The 17,018-nt window shown below is 34.9% G+C and overlaps 1 protein-coding gene across 5 annotated transcripts in view; it reads left to right on the top strand.

Annotated features, from left to right (window-relative positions):
- AKT3 (AKT serine/threonine kinase 3) overlaps nt 1-17,018 on the top strand; it is a 213,156-nt gene that overhangs the window by 129,583 nt on the left and 66,555 nt on the right. For all 5 annotated transcript variants that reach the window (XM_088144108.1, XM_088144110.1, XM_088144120.1 and 2 more), the window contains 4 exons: nt 1,468-1,612; nt 6,355-6,486; nt 7,767-7,832; nt 13,335-13,403. In XM_088144108.1, the coding sequence (XP_088000234.1) occupies nt 1,468-1,612; nt 6,355-6,486; nt 7,767-7,832; nt 13,335-13,403 (412 nt within the window). The remainder of the gene's footprint in view (nt 1-1,467; nt 1,613-6,354; nt 6,487-7,766; nt 7,833-13,334; nt 13,404-17,018) is intronic.

The raw sequence follows: 17,018 nt of genomic DNA, 5'->3' as shown, positions 1-17,018 counted from the left end.
TTAACTGTGAGTTCCCCCAAACTTCTCAGGCAGACTTGCAAATGAATGGAGTAACACAGTGTAGCACTTTGTGGGCCCCCTCCTGGCTGAAGTAAGCCTTGTCCCACAAGGTGTGCTTGCTGTATTGCGGCATTATGCAGGTTCGTAATTTGTGTATCTGTCTGCTATTCATGCTGCAATAAGGCTTCGGCTACTTGTTCTGCAGACAGTGGGGTACCTCAAGAATCTGTGCTTGTTTCAGTTTGTGAATCTCCTGATTTGCTGTTGAACTTCTGTCCAAATTATCAGAAGCAGCTCTAAATTTTTGCATGAGGTTTTGGTAAGGTTTGCCTTCTAGATCTAGAAGGCAAGGTCTGATGACACTCTGAGAGAAAGTAGTGAGACTTTCAAGATAGATGTTAGCCCTTTGTGATAGGTATGGTAAAGAAACAGAAGCAGTAGGGGCTCCAGGAGTGCTCTTTATTATTGTAGGATAAAATAACAGAATCTTGAACCCTTTCAGAGGTCCTCTCTGCCCTGTCTTATAGCAAACAAAATCAAGATGGGGTTATTTTGAGTTTCTTTTTCATGCTCCCCACTTTTCCAAGACTGAGTTGTCTTTTCTCCTCCTTTAAAAATTCATTGCTGTCTTCCCTCTTATGATGGCCAGATCTTCATTCCTTCAGGCAGCATACATATGTCATTTATTTTAAATGTGATTTTAACTGTAGGCTTTGTTCATTACGCATAAGAATGAGAGAGAGTGGATTTTCAGTGCAAGACTAAAATTTATTGTAATTTATTAATGATGACTTCTACATGGGATAAAGTTTGTCAGTCCTGCATTGTTCTTTAAGTTTTGCTAACTCTATACTTGCAAAACTATATCTTGATTTGTATTTTCTTTTATTTTTCATTTGTGTTCATAAATATGTTGAATTTTATTCTTAGTTTTTATTCTGTTACAAAGTTTGTATATTTCTGCTATAATCTAGATTTACTTTCATGTAATATTTAGTATAAGAATATTTGCTTATCAAATACAGACTCTAGTTCAGAAACTTTCTAGTGATAGTTTAGTTCAGAAAACTGAGAGAACTATTAAGCAAGAATTCAATTCCTGGGTAAAGAGTATTACTTTAAAGATGGTCACATCACATACCTCTGCTGGAAGTTGAGCTTCAGTGTTTTTTAAAATCTCTGCTACATGCATAGGTTACTGTTACTGTTGAAAGTTTACTATTTTGATTTGGTTTGATCCATATATGTACTGTTAGAAATACATTCATATACATATACATGAATATGATCTGTGGGGATAAAAGCAGCAGAAAATTTCTGTGCAAAGTGCAGCACAGCCAGGTAGGAGGAATGTAGTAGCAACTTGATTTGCTCCCATTGTTCTGTTTTGTTTATGTATATATTCAGCCAGAACACCTTTTGCATCGTTAAATGAATTTATTTAATAATTAACTGTACTGTCAACAGGGAAGAATGGACAGAAGCCATCCAAGCAGTAGCAGACAGGCTTCAGAGGCAAGAAGAGGAAAGAATGAATTGTAGCCCAACATCCCAGATTGATAATATTGGAGAGGAAGAGATGGATGCCTCAACAACCCACCATAAAAGAAAGGTAATTAAAACATTACCCTAGTTAATGCTTATGGTTTAAAAAGGTTTTATTGCCTTTAGTTAGAAGCATTATATTTTTTTCTGCTAATATAAAAACAGGAAAGGTAGATGAGACTGTGTGAAACTAAGGTTCATGCATCTAATAATAAACCATATTAGTTGCTACATTAAAATTGTGCTATAGTTTATTAGCTGATATTTTAAAGTTCATGGGGATTATTTTGCAGGAGTAGGTTTGCTATATACAAAAGATGCTCAACAGACTAACAGTAGTTCTCTGGGTCATGTTTAATTTTATTAGTTTGCTTGACAGAGGCCTCATGATATTTTTACTTTTTATTTTGAATCTGCCTCTTACCTGAATTTCATTTGCTTTGTTGGCCTTTGACATATCAAAATCCTAGTTTTAAATATTGTTAGCAAGCTTGAACATTTTGTGGGAAGGCAGGGTGCAAATATTCCATATACTTAACACACTAAATTTGTGTTGTTTTTTCACTAGTTATTCCTTCTTTAACTAGAACAATAGTGGAAAATAGTGGGTTAATTCTGAGCAGCACTGTAATTTAATAATACTAAGTGGCACCTTCTCTCCTCCCTTCCAGATGTCATTTATATTTTGTACCATTTAGTGAAATAATTATTCTGTTATGTGATAATACAAAAATGAGGGTGAAATTCTGTTATGTGGTGATACAAGAATGAGGGTGAAATTCTGTTATGTGGTGATACAAGAATGAGGGTGAAATGTGGAAGCTAGTTGAAAAATTGCCAGAGAATATAAACTGCAGATTAAGAAGTTTCTTAGAAGAAAATGTTACTTTGTAGAATGTGGTTATTTTAAGTTCAGTAAATAATATGACTGTGCTAAGCTTCAGGTAGGTAAGTTTGACTCTGGGGCCAGGTCCATTCGGCTTTTGTGGCAATATGATGGAACTGGTTTACCGCTGTCCTCTCCTGGATTTATTTTTTTTACTTTCCACTCAAGCTAGTAGTACTGGAATTTTTAGATAGCCCCTAATCCAAATATTAACCAGGGTTGAATACTGGTTAGCTTCTGAGAGCAGTTAAAGTTGGCTAGGTACTGCTACTTGCTAAGGCAAATTTTGGATTTTGATAATATAAAAATGTCTTTTTAAAATTTGTTTTGATATTCGCCTGTATTTCAGAGTAACCAAGAAAAATTCTTCAGGTTCTGAATATAACTGTCATTGTATTTTCATGACTATTGTATATAATTTTCCTTATTTTAATATAACATGCAACCAATTAGTGGCAAGACTTTTAAAATTAATTGATAGATAGGCAACTTGATTTTGCAGCACAGTCCTACACATCTCTACTTAAAAGTTAGTCCCGTTAGTTCACTAGGAGTTATTCTATATAAATGTATATAGGACTGTTTTTTAAAGTCCTCATAGGATAGCATTTATTGTAGTTAAAGACCATTGATCTATAGACTCAAAGCATACTATTCTTTAATTCTTCTGTTTTTTAAATACTATAGATACGTTACATATGGTTATAATCATAGAGTAGCTTTGTCAAACATTTCTGTGTGCTCAGTGATTTTTGCAATAGGAGGAGAGGCTAAACAGATTATGAAACAGAGAGGAAGACAAAGTATTCTGTTGCAAGGAATATATTTATAATGAAGAATGAATACATTATATTTAAATTAATTAGATATTCATTTATTTTTATTTTATTTAATTTTTAAATTTGTACACTGTGTAACTCCCAGTGACTGTGGATGGTTTATCACTTTCCTGAGTTCTTTTTAAGTTCAGTTAATTTTGATTTGTATATATTTCATTATTAAAATTAATTTCATATTTTGATTTTGTTGTCTACTGCAAAATATACAATCAGGTGGTTCTGTTCTTTGCTGTTATTTGCCATAGCTTATGACATTGCCTCACAGAAAAAAGTGCCAGCCTTAAACCATTGTGTACTGAAGTAGCCAGTGATTTGTTGCATCTAAAAGTGATGTAAAACCAATAATCTCTTGGCATAATCATACTGTATAAAAAGACTGCAGTTTTTGATTGGCCAGCCCATGTATTACTACTACCTGTGAAATCACCCTCCCACCTCTCTTTGGTAAAGCACACAAACCAACATTTGAGGAAACCAATAAAATCAACATAGTTTTCTTTGCACTTCTACATTCATTGTAAAACCATTGGCTGATAGACAATCTCAAACCATAGTAGAGCCTCCTTTATGCTTATCAGTTGGCAAGGTGAATGCATTCATTCTTCTAATGCTTCACCCTTTTTTCTTCAAATGTGTCTTGTGTGGTTGTGGCCAAACAGTTCAAATTTGGTTTAATTGGTTCAAAGGCCTTCCTTTCAAAACATTTCAGGGTTATAAGATATTATTTTGCATATGTTAGACAATTACATTTGAGATGAGATCAGAGAAAGGCTTCTGATAACTCTTCCACACAGATCATTGATGTAAAAACATCACTGTACCTGTGAACAGCTACTCCATTCCAAGTGAATTTTTCAGCAGGCTGTTGCAGTGTGTTATGAGTTCTGTTTTACAAATCTGACCAGTCTGAGAGCAGCTCTAGTAGAGATTTGTCTTAATCTTCCAGATCTTGCCTTGACTTCATGTTCTGTGTAATTTCCATTTCTTAACTATGTTTTTTACAGTTGGAAGTGTTTAGAAATTGCTTTGTAGGAATGAATTATCTTCATTTTCAAACATTCAAATAGCTGCTTAGAGGAGCCTATGTTGTAGAAAGTAGACAGAATAACAGTTATAACCTGAGAGGTTAGAAGAATTAGGTATTTGTTTGTGGAATTGTCTTCTTTTGGCTAATTGTAGACCTACAAGTCAATCACTTTTTTGGGCCATATTAACAATTTTACAGTTAAAAAAAAAAGCTTTGAATCAGGTAGAAGAGCATCCAGACTTCTGTATCTGCTGTAGTCACTGTTTTATTATTTTCAATGTATAAACAACTGCACAGAAATATTAACGCTTGCCGAAAGATGCAAGGTTTAATTTTTACCTTGTGTTGGCTTCTGTTCACTTAGGAATTCATTGAAACATACAACTTAACCAGGGGTGCCTAAATGCATGCATGCAACTATAACTTGACTGTTGTCTCAGTGCAGTCTTATAGATTTTCTGTATTCACAAAGTAAACTTTGGGAACATTTTCAAGTTCTTGTCAGGAATAAGGCATGTTAGTTCTGCTCTGCAAAATAACTTTTTTGCTATCTACATATTCTCTGAGGAATGGTACAAACCCATTTCAACTGACTGCTATGATAGCAGTAGGTCATGTCTTGTTTTTGTTTTTTAATATTTTTGCAGAACAAGCTATAGCTTATTTGCCTCCAATTTTAGACTGAGAGTTCTAAGTATTTAAGATTGGGTATGCCCATATTTTTTATTTGTGTAAGTTTTTTCATTTTAAATTTTCCTATATAACTCTGACTCGCTTAACAACTGCCCCAATTAATGATCAATTTTTCCAGTCCCTATTGTGGTCATTAAGCGAGGACTACCTGTAGAGTGTTGGGTATTGATTGGTTTATTGCTTTAAGGTATCCTAAGAAATGAGCATGGAACATTCCTGCAGTCTAATAAGAAAATTAACATGTTATGTTTCCCAGAAGGAAGATGTTACCAATTGACTTTAGTTATTAGGTGAGATTGTTAGAAGCATAGTGGTGAGAATATTATTGTGCATATTTGGCTCTAGGAGGATATATATACTGTGTCTTACTAGATGACTGAATCTCTTCTGGTTAATGTGATTCATAAGAATGAATTAATAAAAGATGGATCTTTAGGCCTAGCTTGCTTGTAAGTGTGGAAACTAATTATAGGAATATCAGTTATTGAGTGTTTGAGCCAAAGGCTTATTTTCCTATCTCTGGGAAATGATCATTCCCATCTATAACTAAAACTTCCACCAAGAGGGTCATTATACTGTCCTATCAGATTGCTTTCTGATAATGTTTATACTTTGTAAATATCTATGTAAATAATGTTTATACTTTGAAATGATCCTATTTATTAAGCAGTGTTTTTCCTTTATAAATACGCGTTCTTCACAGGGATCATTACATAATAAAATTACGCTTTCAAGTCTGAAGTTTCTTTTTAAAACAAGAAAAGCTACTAGATTTCTATCTTGACTTTCTAGTGGTAATTGTGTACTACTTGTTTAAAAAACAAAAAAATATTTTGGTCCACTTAAAATGTTTTACAGGCTGGGTTGAACACAAGCAATCTGCAAACTCTGCAAAGAAAACAAGCAGGTTGATTGTTGAAGTTATATTGAAGTCACTTTTTGGCATAGAAAATTTTCATGTGAAGCTTCAGAGCCGGCAGTATGATGCTGTTAAAGAAAATTTTTGAGCTCTGAAGTTCCCCTGTAATTGATGATCTTTCTAAAAGTGGGAGTAGCAAGAACATTTTGACAAATCTAATAATTATTCTTCTCTATGTTGTATAGCTATATAATTGTATATACTGTATAGGATCACTGACATATTGGCACACTTCCTTTGCAAATGCTATATATGCTTTCTTATTCTGTGTATGGTAACAAAAGAATGAGGTCAGAATTTGGAATCATACCACATTGATTTGTTAAGAATTGCTTGTTTCTTGATAATCATAGAATTTAATTTACTAATGGACAGCAGTATTTTAATGAACACAGTATCTGCAAGCTATAAATCCTATTAATTCTTCATCTTATACTTCATACAGACAATGAATGATTTTGATTACTTAAAACTACTTGGCAAAGGCACTTTTGGCAAAGTTATTCTGGTCCGGGAGAAGGCAAGTGGGAAATATTATGCTATGAAAATTTTAAAAAAGGAAGTTATTATTGCAAAGGTATGCTTATATGTTTAATATAATTTTGCTTGTAAATATAGATATTTGTGGAAATAGTTTATTTTCACTCCTACAAATCTTATTGGAATAAAGTATCTATAAGATGAACCCTTAAACTTCTTTACACAGTGATATAAAGGCTTTAATCAGACACACCCAAATTTTAAAGTTAACTGGAATACTTTTACTATTTTCTTAACATTTCTCTTAATATAAGGCTCCTGGTTGAAGTGAGGCTAGAAATTTGATTCATCGTGATGTGGGAATTGTTCTTTCCCAGAAATTCAGATTTTTTTCCCTGTCTTACAGTCCCATCATGTGATTGTATAAAGTAATTCTTAAAACCTCAGTGTTGCATTAGGACATACAGTTGGTGCCCTGACACCAATTTCCTTATACCAAATGAGACTGTGACTATATGTTGCAGAATAGTTCACTCTCACTGGCAGCAGCTCACCAGGATTTCAGGCAGAGCTTTTTCACTTCACCTCCTCTCTGATCTTTTTAACATCAGTTATTGGGACTGAACTTATATGACATTGCATGCAAATATATTTTTTGCTGATTAATTATGGTCCATCCGTACAGACTCTCTAGATGTTGTAAGACATGTCATTCCTGATGAATACCATACTATTTACATGTTATAGCAGCCCTTGTCTATAGCATTCATGGCCCAGATCTTAGTTTTATATTCCTATGGTGGTACATTTTAGAGATGCATAAAATATTTCAATATCAAAATGTTCTGATCTCAGAATGGCTGATCCAGCTTCAGAATGGGCCATTCTGAATATACAAAAGAGGCCAGATCTTGGTAGACTATTCTAACTTTAGTCCATAGGTCATAATAGCCCATTTCAGATCAGAACACTCGCAAAAGATTTTGCACATCTCTGTATATTTTTATACCTTTAAAAAGTAATTTTTCAAGGAAAAACTGGACAATTTTCTCAACAACAAACACTGGATTCCATAATTCAATAGTAAACATTATAATACCATTATATAGTTTTTAGTATGAAACCATTATTTTATCTGAAACCACTGAAACCATTATTTGCTCACAGTGTTGTAGCAGTATTATTTGTTATAGGTGAATGAAATATTATGTGTGATTTATCTTTTTGAAGCTTTTGAATATCCTGTTTCCTCTCCCTTTTTAAGTATGCTTATCATATGATGTTCCAGAAACTTCTTGGAGTTTTTTACAATAATATTTTGATCTAGTTCTGTCTTTTAAAATTACTAATGTTAATATTGCATTTTTTATTTTTTAGGATGAAGTGGCTCACACACTTACAGAAAGCAGAGTATTGAAAAACACTAGACATCCTTTTTTAACAGTGAGTATAGATAATTAAAGCTACAATGTTTTATAAAACTACTTGGAAATTGTTCTCATTAATCTCTAGAATGTTCAACTGGGTAGATTATGCATAAACTGTACTGTAATTTGGTAGTTTTAAGTATAAAGGTATTAAAACAATATAGTTAGGCATTAGAATATAATTGGGATGAGAAGAGAAATGGTTTCAGAAAATGGTTTTTGGGTTGTTAATTGTGTTAAAAACCTCCTTGGACATTTTTAATTAAAAGTTGATATAGAAATATTTTAAATAAATATTCCTCCAGAGATCATAGCCATTTTCAATGCCTTTGGTACCAGTGCCCATAATTTAGTTTAGTTCAGTTCAGTTCTTAATTAAAATATTTTAGGCTGATTTCAAGTGCATAATAGGTGCATGATATATTAAAAACTTTGTGCCCAGATACAAAAGATGGAGGCTTCTTGTGTTTTAATGATGTATGGAAGATAAAATCCAAACAAGTATACTATCATAAGGAACTAAAGGGAAAAAAGCAGTAATAGCACCATCTGTTAGGGGAAAATCAGATATTAATGACTTGAAAAGGTTCTGTCAAAGAGCTAGGTTTCAACAGTCCTGCGAAAACAATTCTGCAAAAACAGTCTAGCAGTGAGGTGGTAGTCTGGATGTGTAAGGGCAAACTATTCTATAGAAGAAGAGCTTATGATGAGAAGGTTTGCTTGTGGGGTCCCTGCAGGTGGAATTCCCTCAGGTATAGGACCCTCAGCAAACCTTCTCTCCCTGATCTCACTGGACTGGCAGATTTACTTCAGAGAGGATGGTCCTGAAGATACCCAAGCCATGAGCCAGACAGGTCTTTAAACATGATGACCAGTATCTTGAATTGTACCATGCACTGTTAGTGTTTTGCCAGGTTCTGCCAACAGTATCAGCATTTAAATAAATTGTAATAGCCACTTCTCTGTGTACAACTAACAACCTACCAACACAATCTTTTCAGTTGCTGAAATTCATCCTGAAATTAATTGTAACTGTAGTATTCAGAGTACAACAGTATTCAGAGTACAAAAACACCAAAACTTGAATGTACCAATCAAATCATGCTTTTGTCTGGTCTCTTCTCTTCTCTCCCTCCCTCCCTCCCTTCAAATCATCCACCCTATTTCACTTCTTAAAAAAAAATTTTTTTTTTTTAAACTAGTGCACTTGAACTCTGTGTGTATGCAGCAATTACTCAGAGGCAGGCAGCTGGATATACATTATGCTCATCAAAAACAGAATGGCCACTCCCTGAACTACATTCTTCATTACATTTCTTGTTCCTCACCATTCCCCCCACCCTAATTTTCCTACTCATCTTCAGTCAAGATGGGATTTTTTTTAAGAAAAAGAAAAAAAGAAAGGCAAAGGCAAAACAGAGTACAACTTTCCAGTCAAATTGCCTGGAGCAACCAGGAGTGCCCAGCCATTTTTTATTGAAATATAGAAGAGAAGTCAGTCTTTGATTCCATTCTCAAAATGTACTTTCAGAATGCTAGTATTTAATTTTGAGAACAGAACATGCAAAATACAAGTTTTGAGCTTGAAACGTTTCAAACTTCAGCAGTTTTATACACTGCTAATCACTATTTGACTAAGCACAGTTTAGATTTCACGTGATTTTATTTGTATTTCTATTGTCTCTTTTTCTATTAAGATTTTGCTGTACCGGTTGAGTTAGAGTTAAATTGCACATATATACAAACAAACAAACAAAAAAAAAGGAAAGTATCAACAGACTGTGGGTGACATATGGGGCTTACAAATGTCTATTAAATTCTTTATAAAAGCATTTAAAGTGTGGAATTCCAAAGGAAACGTCATAAGGTTTCAAAAGAACACCAAAAATGCTAAAAAATTCCTGTTAAAGAGGCTAAATGAATTTGCTCAGAAGATAGGTTGGAAGTGATTCATAACATAAAAATAGGTTTAACAATCTGGACAGGGGTTTTGTTGGGATGACAAGATAGCAAAGTACCAAACACAAATTTTTTATTTTATTTATTTATTTTCAAATTTGTATGCCGCCCATCTTCCCCAATGGGTGACTCTGGGCGGCTCACAATAATAAAAAAGAAGAAAGAAGAAATTGAATGTAAACAAGCTCAGGAGACAGGTGTAAGAGACTGGGTGATAAATAGGGCAAATGAACAGTATCAAAATTCAGATACATTTCAGATCCAGTCCAAATAAGGCATATCAGAGATCCAGGATAAAGGCTTCACTAACAAGAACACAAAGCATATTGAAGAGCTAGGTCAGATGTTCCAGCATTAACTTATCTTCCTCTATAATATATAGGGTGGAACAAGACCAATAATGGCCCTCACTAGACAAGGTATATTTTTACTTAATCATAAAAATTACAAATTCCAGTACATTGCAAAAATCTTTAGATAAAACTGCCCCAGTGATTATTTTGGGGGCAATTTAGACAGTATGCAGTAAATTACTTTTTCAGTTATTAGTACTTTTAATATATGATGCTCCCTAGACTGGGTAGTATTTGGGACTTGTTATTTATGGCATGGAATAACAAGTAATTGGTTACTTGAACAATTTTGTAAGCAGAATAGAGGATTATTATTATAAACAAGTCCTGTATAAGCACCAAAGCTTCCAGTCCAGACATTCAGTCAAAGCTTCCTTTGTGGATAGTAGCTATAAGTCAAAAGCAAATGTTGCTACAGTTGTTTTTAGTTTTTAGGGTTTTTTAATTGAATAAATTTAAGTTTATTTTAAGACTAATTTATGTGCTTAAATGTTTTCAGTAAAACTGTCTTTTGACGATTTTGCTATAAAAATATCCACTTAAATTATGCCTGTATGGAGAAGTCTTCCCTGTATCATCCAAGTATTCAGATGCATGAGCAGAGAATGCTATTTGACTGACAATTCCAGTGGAAGTATATTCTCTGCATGTATATACATGCAGGAAAACAGGAGGAGAGCCTTGAAATAACCAAATCTGCTTAGCACCTTCATGCCATGGATCTAGAGAAACATCTCACTGAACAATCTGCACAGATGTAATACAAGCACATATTGGAATGTTCAGGGCTTTGATTTTGTTTATATTTAGGTCCAGCTAAATACTTGGAGCATGTACAGAGGAAATTAGAAAATACATAAGGAATTACTACAAAAATACTAATTTTCCATGCTGTAGGTTAATTGCTGATATCCTTTTGCTGTCTTTCCCAATCTGGAATCTAATATGACATCTTATAGCCTAGGCAGCCTTCCCTAACCTAGTGTTCTCCAGACATGTACATTCCCTGTTGACTGGAAGTTCTGGTAGTTGTAGACCAGAATAAGTGGTCTACAACTTTTGGGAAAAAGTGTACTATTCTGATATTGCAGGTTTATTAACTTAGTTTTCATTGGTAACCAGTTATGATCTCCATTAAAGTTCTTTTTTTGTGCTACTCTATAAGTGTATTTCTGTTTTATATTGCTTGAGATACATGAGAAGAGTAGTTTCTTTTTTAAATCTCTTAATACAAATATACCACTGTTATACTAAAGTATGAATTTAGTTGTCATTATATTAAGACTATTATTAGCCTTCACAGCATTTTTCTAGAATTTTTCTTCCTAGAAATTAAAAAGGTGCTGTTTTTATCATGCTTCTTGGGTTATATTTGATCTTTACCTATGAGTTATTCACATAAGGTTTATTCCTTCTTGAATTTCAGTAATCTTCAGACCCAAATGATAAAAAATTAATTAAGAACCACAATTGTATAGAGTTCTTTATTTAAGATCAAAAATGTATCTTCATATTGCAGAGAGGAAGGATTAAGTACTGTGGAGAAAATGCCCTCTTTGTTTGCCACTTCCTATTTACCTTTCAGATTGATTCTGCCATCTATATGCCATCTCCCAGTTGTGTCATCTATACGTATTTTTATAAGTCTCAAATAATCCCATAATGAGTCAATAGTAGCCAGTATTCTAACAGCTATAGTTATCTGGATAAGACTTAATAAAGTTTCCAATAAACATAAACAGAATATACTCCAGAGCCTTATGGTTTGTCTTGTTCATGTCACTTACTTTGGTATATCCAATTGTTGCAAATGAGCCAAGACATTTTTGGTCCAGAGGTATTTGAATCAACAGTTCTGTTTTGAATACTTAGCAGTGTTAACCTCCATATGATAATGCTGGACTAAACAGATGGGAGACTTCAGCTCTTATCAATTTCATATGCTGTGATGGATTTATTTAAAAAAGAGAAGCAGTAATGGGCTCATCATTTACATTTTGATGTATATTGTGGGTATTTTTATTTAATCTTATACCATCTTGATATTGTATTAGACACAGCTGCAAATTATAAAACATTCAGAATAAGAATTCATCTTTTCTCATGAATTGCTGTAAAGAGAGATTTTTTTCTTTGCGTACTTATTTTTTCCCCCTAAGTCAATTATTTAACATAATTAAAGTCAAAAGAGAAGCAAAACGCCTTGCAGCACCTAAAAGACCATATAACGCAAATGTGTTATAACACAATGATTTCATAGACATTTGAGGATAGCTGTCTTCAGGGCAGTAATAGTGGACACTAAAGAGGAAGGGGAATAGGTGCTAGTTTTCAAATTAAAATGAAGGAAGAAATGGTTTGTTTTTGAAAGTAGAAAAGGAGTTTTTGATAAATGTTCAAGTCCAAAATACATTGGGCAAATGGAATAAAGGCACTTACTAGACACTGTAAAGATATTTCCTTTTCTGTTTTTTTTTGTCAGTGACAAAGTACCGTTCTTGAACAAAGAGGTTACAAGACCATTTGTATTGGGAAGCATCTAAGCTTGAATTTGTTAAAAGGTTCAGATCAGTTTCCTGCAACTTAAACAGAGACAGTTTTCTTATACAGTATGTGAAGAAATCACTTATCTGAACTCATTAATGCGAGAACATCTGTGACACTTCTAATAGTTCCTTTGTGAATTACCAAGGAAGTCATAATCTCTGTCTGTACCTTCTTCTGACTTCACTTTTTACTAAGGCTGTGCAAAGCCATTCAGATTGTTCAACAAAGTGCCCCTCTTAACTGTTTGCTTGAAGCGTTAATTCTTCTTCCAGGACTGGCACAAGTAGAATTGTCATCTGTTTGTGCATACTCATGCTCAGACAATGTTAAAAGGCCTTCACAGCTGCTGTGCTGTGCTTTTGAGAGGACACATACTTTGATACTTGAGCAGCAGGTTTTAAGGAACGTTTCACAAAGCACCTCTCTAAATGGTTTTGTATGGCAATCTTTATTCTGAAATTAAATTATACTTTATATACCATGTGCTGTATATTCTTTTCTGGTGATAAATTCTATTTATCCTCATGTTATTTCTGAGTTTATAGCTACAGGACTGAAGTGTATATGAATTGAGTGGAAATGGGTGATTAAATGTTGCCTTTGTCTTTATTTTTAGAAGATGGGCTACTTTCATAACTGCAGGTTTTTTTTTCTTTAAGTCTTTGAAATATTCATTCCAGACCAAGGATCGTCTGTGTTTTGTGATGGAGTATGTCAATGGAGGAGAGGTAAGATGAGAAGCAAGTTGCATTATTGCTGCTTTGATTTCTATCTTAAAATATTATGTTTCCTGTTGTTCTTGTAGTCCTTTGGTATAACTGAAATCTCTGTAACATTTCCTTTTATTCCCTCTTAATTTGTTAAATAAATAAATAAATTTGCTAAATAAATATGTAAAAAGAGTGAACATCTTTGTCAGCCTTTCTTGTGAGCAAAATGCATAGCAAGGTTAAAAGGACCTAATTATATGGGTAGGGAAGTCTGGATTAAAAAAAAATTCAAAAAAAATTTTTTTTTTTCTGTCCTGTGTTTAGCTGTTATTACATGAAAAAAGAAACAATGTAAACTTTCTCTTTTGTTAGATCTCAAGATATCAGTTTACTGAAGACTACTGGTTTATCTTTTTTTATTTTTTTCAGACTTCAATATTATTGGCCAGTTTACTTCCATTTTTTGGCATAGGGTTCTCTGTTGAAACATTTTGCTCACAAGAAAAAAATGTAGTTCAAGAAAGTAACAGAAAATGATATTCTTTATCTGGAAAAAAGCTGCAGGTTTCTCCCTCCCTCCCTCCCTCCCTCCCTGTATGTGTGTGTGTGTGTGTGTGTGTGTGTGTGTGTACATCATGATCCTTATTTCATAGCATTTCTTATGATACTCTATATGGCAAGATAGTACCATAGATTAACTAAGCATGGTTTAAATTTAACTGCTTAATTTAAGCCATGCATTAGGGATATTTTAGTAAGGGTATGCACATTTTGAATTAACTTTTTATTCTGGAGTATTTTGGGAGAGAAAGTTAAATTCTTCTTATGCTGGTAAAAATAGAATTTAATGTGGAGAAAACAAAGCATGTGGAGAGCTCCTGTTTTTAAGAATTGTTGGAACAACATTCCTATTGAATCCCCAATGCATATGAGCAAAGTTGCTGGGAATCAAACAACATTTTATGCCTTAAAGATTTAATTACCAAAGTTTATGGATGAATGAGTTATCATTAATCCAATGGAATTATATTGTTACATCTTTAGTAATATAAGAGAGTAGATCTTGATGAAATCTGCAAGGTGTTAGGTTGGATAGAATGGCTTAAAATCTTTAAGGATAAAATTTCCCAGAAAGATGGGAAATTCTATCAAGTAACATCCTGAAGGAATTCCCTCAAGTAGGAAAAATACCAGAAATCTAAAGAGGCCAGCTTGGTTACACTGGTGCTCTCTAAAATGCTGAAGAAAAAAAGGGACATGTACAGGATACGGAAAGAGGAAAACATAACCAAAGAAGACCACAAGCAGTCTCCAGAATGAGCTCAGGCTTATAAGAGGTACCCAGAACAATAAAGAAATGCTTTCTGGCTACATTAGAAAGAAAGAGAAAATCAAAGAGGATGTGGGTCCATTGTGAGGAAAAAAGTATTGTTGTGGTAATGGCTTATGGTGAGAAGGCAGCATTTCTTAACTCTTACTTTGCACATTTGAAATGTAGGTTTGCTGCATTCTAAAAATGGAGTGATATGTTTCTAACAGATATTGCTGTTAGAGGGACTCACTGCTGGTTGAACGATCATGCACAGAGTGCTCATTAAAGTCTCCACTTCAGCTTGGAAAGAATTTTTGGGTGGAGTGCCCTAGGGTTCTGTCCTGGATCCTGTGCTGTTCAATAGTTTTTGAATGGCTTGGATGAGAGAGTTGTGAGGACATTTACAAAGTCTGCAGATGAGACAAAGCTGAGAGGCGAGGCTAATACAAGATAGAAAATTCAAAAAGCTCTAGATAGGCTTGAGCACTGGGCTGAAGTGAATAGAATAGAAATTATCAGGGAGAAATGTAAAGATCTTCATCTGGATAGGAAAAATATAAGGCACAAATATAGGATGGAGTGAGCTGGCTTGGCAGTAGCACATGTGAAAAAAATCTGAGTGCCCTTGTCAACCGGAAGTGTGATTCAACTTCTAAAAAGGCAAATGTTATCCTGGATGGATTAACAGGAGCATAGAGTCCATATCACAGGAATTAAATGTTCCCTCTACTCTGCCCTGTTCAAACCCCATTTGGAGTACTATGTGCAGTTCTAGGCATTGTAATTCTAAAAAGGACAGTGAACAATTGGAGAAGGCTACCAAAATGGTAAAATATCTGGAATGCAAACCCTATGAGAAATGGTAAAGGATATGGGTTATGTTTAGCCTATAGAAATGACAACAGAAATTAAATATGACAGCAGTCAGATATATTAAAGATTGTTACGTAGCATAAGGTGCAGATAATTTCTAGTGCCCCAGAGGCAGGGCCAGACCAATGGGTACAAGGAAGTAGGCTTTGGCTGTTCATCAGGAGGAACCTCTTGACTGCATAGGTAGTCCTTGCTTAATGACTCTAATTGGGACTGGAATTTCCATCATTAAGCACAGAGTTCATTAGGTGAAACGTCACGTGATTGCACCACTTAACAACACCATTTCCAGTAGTCCCCGTTGCAGTTGTTAGGCAAGGACTGTGCCATCAATAGGTGAGGACCTCACGTTTCTCCTGCTCTGCGTGAACTGCTGCCTCCGTCCTGCTGCCTCCTCCCCACCTGGGCCCTGTGAGCTCCTCTTGGCAGATGAGGCTCTGCTGTCCTGCCGTGCTCACCTCTGCTTCAGTTCCTCTCACCTACCTCCCCCATTTTCTGCTCTTTTGGCCTCCCTACACTCCGCTGCTGCTCCCAGCTGACCTTCGCCACCTTCTTCCTCCTCGCAGAGGTGTTGTAGAGACCTCATGAAAGGCCAGCAGCTGCCTCAGCTAGGCGCGCCTCATCAACAGGAGGAAGAAGATGGCAAAGGTCAGCTGAGGGTAGCGATGAGCGGCAGGGGTGCAGGCAGAATGCAGGGTGGCAGAGTACAGGGTGACCAAAAGGGTAGAGATGGGGGGGAGATGGGGGGGAGTTGAAGCCAATGCTGTGGTTATAAATATGGGTGGGTTGCCAAGTGCCCACATTTTGATCACAGAGGTGCTGCAGTGCCCGTAACTCTGAGGACCAGTCGTAATTATAATTTGTTCAGCACCATTGTAACTTCAAATGGTTGCCGAACGAATGGTTGTAACTCTGTGTGAGCTTTCAGACAGGCTGCCAAATGTAGTTCTCATTTTCTGAAGGTCTTCAGAGGCTACATGATCATCTGTCAAGAGATGCTCTAGTGGACCCTACACTGAGCAGGGGGATGAATTAAGTGATACCTGAGATCCATTCCAAGTTTATTCTGTGATTCTAACTATCTATTATGGCTCAATTTCCTGAAATATATTAAAAGCATGGTATCTAGTTGCGTTCAACTTTGTGGGAACTGAATTAGCTGATGGTGCAGTTGAATTTTTGTTATCTTTGAGAAATCTTAGAGAACTGGTGAAATGTCAAAGGACTGGAAGGGACCAAATATTGCTACTATCTTCAGAAAGCAGAATGGGGTGACTGCAGACTAGTCAATCTGATGTTGATACTTAGGAAGATTGTTGGTAACTCATAAATAAATTGATCTGCAAGCATCTGAAAACAATATGATAAATACCAAAGTCACTGTCTATTGGTTAGAACAAATCTTACCAGACCTGTATTATTTCATTTTTTAAAATGGTTAATGGGTA

Source organism: Python bivittatus, unplaced genomic scaffold (assembly GCF_059951505.1).
Source record: "Python bivittatus isolate LINGU-HERP-01145 unplaced genomic scaffold, Pbiv_v1 ctg000020_np1212, whole genome shotgun sequence".
Lineage (NCBI taxonomy): Eukaryota > Metazoa > Chordata > Lepidosauria > Squamata > Pythonidae > Python > Python bivittatus.
The sequence above is the reverse complement of the archived record's forward strand: the minus strand, read 5'-3'. Positions and strand labels throughout refer to the sequence as shown.